We start from the raw sequence: 6,622 nt of genomic DNA, 5'->3' as shown, positions 1-6,622 counted from the left end.
ATGCCACAGCACAGTAAATAAAGAGAAAATAGCCCTGGCCTCAAACACTCCCAGCCTGAGCAATCAAGGCACCTGCTCACAGACACCCTCAGCACAGCTTGAAAGACGGGGCTTTTCTATCCTAGTATCACCTAGGTATACTGTGCATATTTATAACCACACAAACCAAGGACAACTGTGAACATAAAAGTGACACATTTTCAGTGATGTGCTTCACAGGCAAATGATTTTTACACAGATAAATTGTTTTGGGATGTGACTTTTACAGCTATAAAAGGGTAAGAAATTAACACATTCCCTAACAGGAGTGCCTTTGAGGAATGATTTATATTTGTAGCTGTAATGGAATTATGTCCAGAAATGTTAACATTTGGTCACTGGGGTTTGCATGTGTGAGAAGGTTAGTGTCCACAGGAAAGCAAGATGCACAGCTAAAGAAGAAGGCAGCCATAGAGTCCACTGTCTGATGGGGGGCAGTGGCATGTGCAGATGAGGCAGCTCCAGTGTCTAGATTTCACTTTTCAAGTATGAATGGCTTTAGATATGATATCATCAAAGGAAAAACTTTGATGCTGGAAAATGGAGAAATTAAACTTTCAATTCTCAGAATGAAAAACCTTCACAGCAGAAGTGAAGGAATTCAATTCCTTTTTGGTGGTAGCTCAAACTGCCTCCACATGGACACTGGATAGAAAAGCCTGGATGTGGGCAGCCCCCTACCCGACAGAGCACCCTGTCTTCCACGATGTCCAGCTGAGGAGGGTCTCCAAGAAGGCTCATGTCCTCTCTCAGGAACAAGGTGCAGATGCTGTGTTCCCTGGAGATGCCAGAGGGACCAGTCCAGTCCTGCACTAGGTGCTGGCCGTCAGGATGTCAGCTTGGAGTAGCTTGGTGGAGAAAGCTTGCGCTTCAGATACTTGAGCACATACAGTGGGAGGCAGCTGACTACAGTGATCGCTGACACTTTCCACAAGAAGGTCACGGTTGTGATGAAGGCAACATCTGTCAGAAGGAGGTAAAGAGTGTGAAAGCCAACCAAAGAGTTCTTAGGCCCCCAAACCACTGTGAAGACCTGACTGAACATCAAAGACTCCCTAAGGCTGTCCACTGCAGCTCTGCCATGCACTTGCACAGGCAGCCTACCTCAGTTACTGGTGTGTTCACCGCCATGCTGCTATACTCTGCATCCTGGCGCAGCTGAATCTTCTCAAATGGAATGAATAGCCAGAGTACAGAATCAGAGAAAGACTATATATGGCTAGTGTCGCCACAGACTTATTAACAGGTCCACAGCACTTTTCAAACAGGATTTGCAAAACACTGCTCATTGGAGGACAACAGCTAACTAGACTGTGCTCTGCCCAGGCTGTGTGGCGCCATCTTAAGGTACAGCCGACTTTATAGGGCTTGGAGGCAAGTGGAAGCACCCTGCCAGGACACAAGGATCAGATGTGTCTGTTCATTAGTGCTTTTCAGTGTGGCTATCCTTGGAGCATTCTCCTGGTTACTATGGAAAAATTGTTTAGCACCCCAACAAAGCTGCGCTAGAAGCAATGGCTATTTAAAGTCCTCATGAGAAGGAAAACCAAACATTTGTATAGTTCAGTTCTACATATTGCAGAAATCTCTGTAGATTGTTGTCAGAAATTGGGCTAAAAAAAAAATCTACCTACTAGGAGTTATACACTTTTACAAAAATAAAGGATGTGGAGAAAGCAACTGTCCTCTATGCAGGAGATTGGACACCATTAAAGAAAGGTCATTTGAGAAACCCTGGGAGTGTTTTATTAGGAGCTTTCTCACTAAGACTGTTTTAGGAAGGGAGAACAGTTTGGGTCTCATCCCTCCTCCAATCAGAAGCCATGGTAACTATGAGACACTCCTGGATCCAGGCAAGGAAGCTTACATACAGGGTTTACATGACGTCACAGAAGTCAGTGGGAAGTGGGAAGGCAGAGGAAAGGCTTCTTTTTTTAGATCACTGAAGCATTTTTATCAATTTTGTTTTGCTGATTTTCTTTTCTTTTTCTGACTCTTAAATTCTCTATACTCATGAAAGAAATGATAACTTCACCTACCTAAGAAAGCTCCAAAAGATACTCTGCCTATACCTGTTCCAAGACAAAACAGGAACAAGAAAATAAAGGACAGATAAAAGGACATATCAGGACATTTGTAGTGGTTAGCTACTAATGAAAGAAATATACATTAAAAAGCAATAAAAGCATCATGAAATGCATTTGTGACTGTGTTTTTAACCCCTTCATCTTATTACCTGTTATAGTCTTTTACACACAATTAATTAATTAATTAACTACTTTTCTTAAAAGCACACACTCAGGCATGCCTCACTGGTCTGGATCTGGACACCTGAGAGGGGTGCCTCTCAGAATGTAGCTCACACCTGAGTCCTCCCCATGCTCACACACTACAGGCTCCAGGACCTGCTTACACATAAACACAGTGCTGCTCATCTCCAGGCCTGGCCTCCTGTATCATCTCCAGCCCTCCATGAGAAAACAGGCTCAGAGAGGCAACCCGATTCACATGGCTGGCTGGGTTGCCTGCCACATTTATACCTCCTGTTTATAAAGTCAGTTTTATATATGCTCATATAGCATTAGATACTACAGTTTGTTTTTCTAATTTCATTATTTTGCTTTGTGTTTTGTTTATATTGTCAAATGAAAACATGCTATTAAAATGAAGTCTGGAGAGATAACTCGGTGGTCTAAGTGCTTGTCTAGCGAGTGCAAGGCCTGTGTTTGATCGTCAGTACTATGTACCCTGCCACTGTGTCAGCCATGGAAACTGGGTGTGGTGGTGCATGCCTGTAATCCCAGCACTGGGTAGGCTGAGACTGGAGGATCACTGAGTCTGAGTTGTGTAGTGAGATCCCACATCTAAATAAATAAAGATTAAAAGTTTTTTTTTTTTTTAAAAAATAAACCAACATTTCTCCATGTTTAAGTGAATTAATTATGACCACACAGGAAAATATAGTAAGTACTTACTTCTTCAAGCAAAAATAGCTATGATGTTCTAATTTAAAAATGATCTTTTTTTCCCACGCCACAGGTCTGTATCTTTTGGTGAATGTTTAATATAAAACATGGACTTTTAATTTTTCTACCTATATAAACTCTGCACTGCACACACACTGGTATGATAAGGGTGGGTGGAACCTGACTGTGCTCACTCACTGCAGGGTTAACTTCTGGTGCTTGGAGTGCCTTTGTGTGTTCACACCTATGTGCAAACCTCAAACACCACCCACTTCAGAAGTCAGAGTGTACAGGGATAACTGTGTGGCTGACTCACCAAAACAATTCCCTAGGATAATGTTTGCTGCCACTGATACGGATGTAGAGAACACATCAGAGTGCACTTCTCCCCCTTCTGAAAACTTGGAGCCTTTCTGCTCATATCAGAAAGAGCACCCACTCAGGGCTCATACGGGAAGGCCACCAGCTTGATGTTCTTAGGTATCTTTGAGATTATGTTCTACTGTGTACCATGCATACTGTGACCATCACCCCAAACTTTGGCCCTAGAAAACAGAGAACTGGCCATGCTCTGGGAACCAAGTGAGGACTTACACTAAATGATCTTCATCTGAGTGAACATCATTGAACTCATTTAAAAAATCTTACAAAGTCATTATTGTAGTCTTAGTCACATTAACAAATATGGGGGTGAGCCAGAGGTCTAACTAATGACAATGCTTTCATCTTTTCAACTTCTGGCTGGAAAAAACCTAAGACTTGGGGAAGATGAGATGAATTCACATGACAAAGTGGGTCAGTAGGCGTGGACCAGCAAGGAGGGTGGTGGAAGTCCTGGGAATGGAGGGCACAGAAGATTGTAGGTGCACAGAAAGGGACCTGCCCCAAGCAAATTAATATTAGGTTAATTTTGATGGTTCCTTTTAATGGTTCATTTCATTCAGGAGGAATGGTACTAAGGGTTGTGGAAGGCCTCTAGCCCATTTCTAGGAAACCCTTGACACTGTAAAAAAGCTGAGTAACTGATTGGAGAGAAACATGGCATTCTGGGTTCCTCTGACTTGTTTTTCCTCAAGCTGTGATAAAGGGCATGATGGTGACAAGAATTACTACTCATAGAGTGCCTAATACCTGTGTAGCATTCCTTATATAGGACCTTAGACTCAAGAATGGCGCTCAGGGAAGCAAACCACTGTTGTAAGTGCCCTGGCAAGTCACAGTAGGCTAAGCTGGGCTTGAGGAACAAAGCCAGCACTGGATGCACCTGGAAGACAGTTGAGACCCGACCCTGACACTAACATCACATCTAATGCCACTGACAGTGGCCTAGTTGAGCTACATTCTGGGACCTGTGCAGACAGCTGAAGGGAGTGGAGTGTGTAGCTTGTGGAAAGTGTCTGCCTTAGGACAGTTACTGGGTTGTGTCATGAAAATGGCAACACAATTCCTATGGAAAGAGCTACTGGACATAAACGTAACTTTAATGTTTTTTTTTTTTAAAGCCAAGATGGTGAAAACCTTAACTTTATGAATTACAGCAAGCAATTTTACTTTTCCACAAAAAAAATTTTTGTGTTGTCAAACTTCAAGGTATGGGTGTGATTGTGATCTACAGTTCATGATGTTTTACACAGTCACAATAACAAACTGTTTAAACACCACTAACAGACAATGATTTTTTTAAAAAAAATTGTAAGCCACTTACCAAAATACTCATTTAGAAATGCGAGTGAGGTCACATAGCAGCCTAAACTGAGGAACTCTGCCATGACCATCAGCCAATGCCAGGTCCTGATGGTCAGTGCCACCATGAGCAGCTCAGTCAGGATCAGAGCAGTGAAGGAGATGGCCACGACGTGGACGAACTCTGACTCAAAGAGCAGCAGAGCTCCATACATGAGAATGCCTCCTGGAAGATAGTGGCAGAGTAGCTTCTTTTTTTTTTATTTTCCAGAATCGGGGATTGAACTCAGGCCCTTGTGCTTGCCAGGTAAGCGCTTATTCTACTGAGCCATTTCCCTGGGCAGGTAGCCTCTTATAGGTCAGTTTCTTTTGCCTGGCTTGGGAGCTGGATCACTTTACAGACAGGCCAGGAAAATGATCACGTAAATAGCTAAATCCTTCACAATGGCTACAATACAGAATCAGGTATACACACATACTCCATATGTGGTCAGACAATCTAGCCAAACTTGGGATTATGGGTAAAATAAGGTATGGCATGCTCCTGCTAATTTAGAAATGTCAAGGAGAATCCATACTTGCACTTCAATTCATGTGAATGATTCCTTTCACTCATCTCATGTAACCTATCTCATTTACAGCTACTTATACTTTTAAGAATCTTTCACTTAACCTGGAACACTTAACAGAGTGGCTACTGACTTTAGTTACATAACAGACTTTTTAGAGCCCAAGCATCACCTCGGGTAAGAAAATGATGGTGCAGGACACAACAAAAAAAGTGTTTGTTAAAATTTTCTAGGTTAATATTTAATTAGGAACATGTCATTTGTGAGCTGACATATATCATTTAATAATATCAATCTACATTGCTAGAATATCAATTTACAAGACTGACAGAAGGTAACATTTAACTGCTGCTGAAATTTTCAGTGATTGGAATTTAACTTGGAGATGAAAACAATATTATTAAAAGTCCAAAAAAATACTTCTGTAAAATAAAATCAGGTCCTGCCTTACCTTGATAAATGCTGATTAGAACCCAGATGAAGAAGGTCTTGAAGGATAAAGATCTTCCCTAGGGTAAATGGAGGAAAAAGTTCATTAAAAGAGCAGAATGACTTGTGTGGCTTGCACATGTCCAAGGAGCGAGGAGTGGAGGCCTTATGAAAGGCCCCAGGTCCCCAGGCCTACCACATATGCTGTTCTGACCTCATCTTCAAGGGAGCACCTCAGATGAGCCTGCTCCTCCATATATCTGCCCTGCTGTAGCTGCCCCTGCAGGTGCTATAAGCTGCACTGAGTTCCTGAAGTGAATGAGGGTCTTCTGTGTCTTCTGATCTGATCCACATGCTTCCTAAGCCACAGAAATATGTTCCCCTGCTTCCTAGCAACCTAGAAGTTGACATCTATAGAAAAACATTCAAATGAACTAGGAGACAAAGACTTCATAATAAAAATTTCTCTTTTATTTATCTTTATTTCTTGGGAAAAAATATTCTTAAACTTTTTAGTTTCTTCAGATAAAAAAATGGGAGAACTCTTTAGTAGGTAGGAACAACCTATCTCAATTGGTTCCTTAAATCCTTTGTGGAAAAGTTGCCAGGTAAGCACTGTCCCCACCCCACTCCCTGAGGTTTCTTGTGTAATAATTCACTGTTTTAATTTGAACATGGGTTTTGAGAGATGGACCAGAGACAAAAGATCCTGGTCAAAGGCTGCTTTTGTTTAACTGTGCTGCTGTTAAGTCAAGAAGAGCATGGAGCAAAGTACTTCAAGTCTTGCAAGAAAACAAATTCCAACCCAGACTGATATACCCTGCAAAACTCTCTTTCAAGTATAATGGAGAAGTAAAATACTTTCATGACAAAGAACAACTAAAGAATTTCATGATGACAAAGCCAAGCCTACACAGACTACTAAATGATGTTCTA

At 41.8% G+C, this 6,622-nt stretch overlaps 1 protein-coding gene across 7 annotated transcripts in view; it reads right to left on the bottom strand.

Annotated features, from left to right (window-relative positions):
- Positions 1 to 454: 454 nt before the first annotated feature.
- Positions 455 to 6,622, bottom strand: part of Atp9b (ATPase phospholipid transporting 9B (putative)) — a 449,279-nt gene continuing 443,111 nt past the window's right edge. Inside the window, exons 27-30 of one of the 7 annotated variants that reach the window (XM_023700057.1) lie at positions 5,709 to 5,766; positions 4,711 to 4,914; positions 2,079 to 2,111; positions 455 to 1,002 (exon numbers count right to left, since the gene is read on the bottom strand). In XM_023700057.1, coding sequence (XP_023555825.1) covers positions 866 to 1,002; positions 2,079 to 2,111; positions 4,711 to 4,914; positions 5,709 to 5,766 — 432 coding nt within the window. In that variant the 3' untranslated portion in view covers positions 455 to 865. The remainder of the gene's footprint in view (positions 1,003 to 2,078; positions 2,112 to 4,710; positions 4,915 to 5,708; positions 5,767 to 6,622) is intronic. The other 6 variants (XM_004640201.1, XM_023700058.1, XM_023700059.1 and 3 more) reach the window with 6 other exon arrangements.

The sequence above is a fragment of the Octodon degus genome, unplaced genomic scaffold (assembly GCF_000260255.1).
Source record: "Octodon degus isolate 3935 unplaced genomic scaffold, OctDeg1.0 scaffold00120, whole genome shotgun sequence".
NCBI lineage: Eukaryota > Metazoa > Chordata > Mammalia > Rodentia > Octodontidae > Octodon > Octodon degus.
Note: the sequence above shows the minus strand (reverse complement) of the source record. Positions and strands in the feature narration are given on the sequence as shown.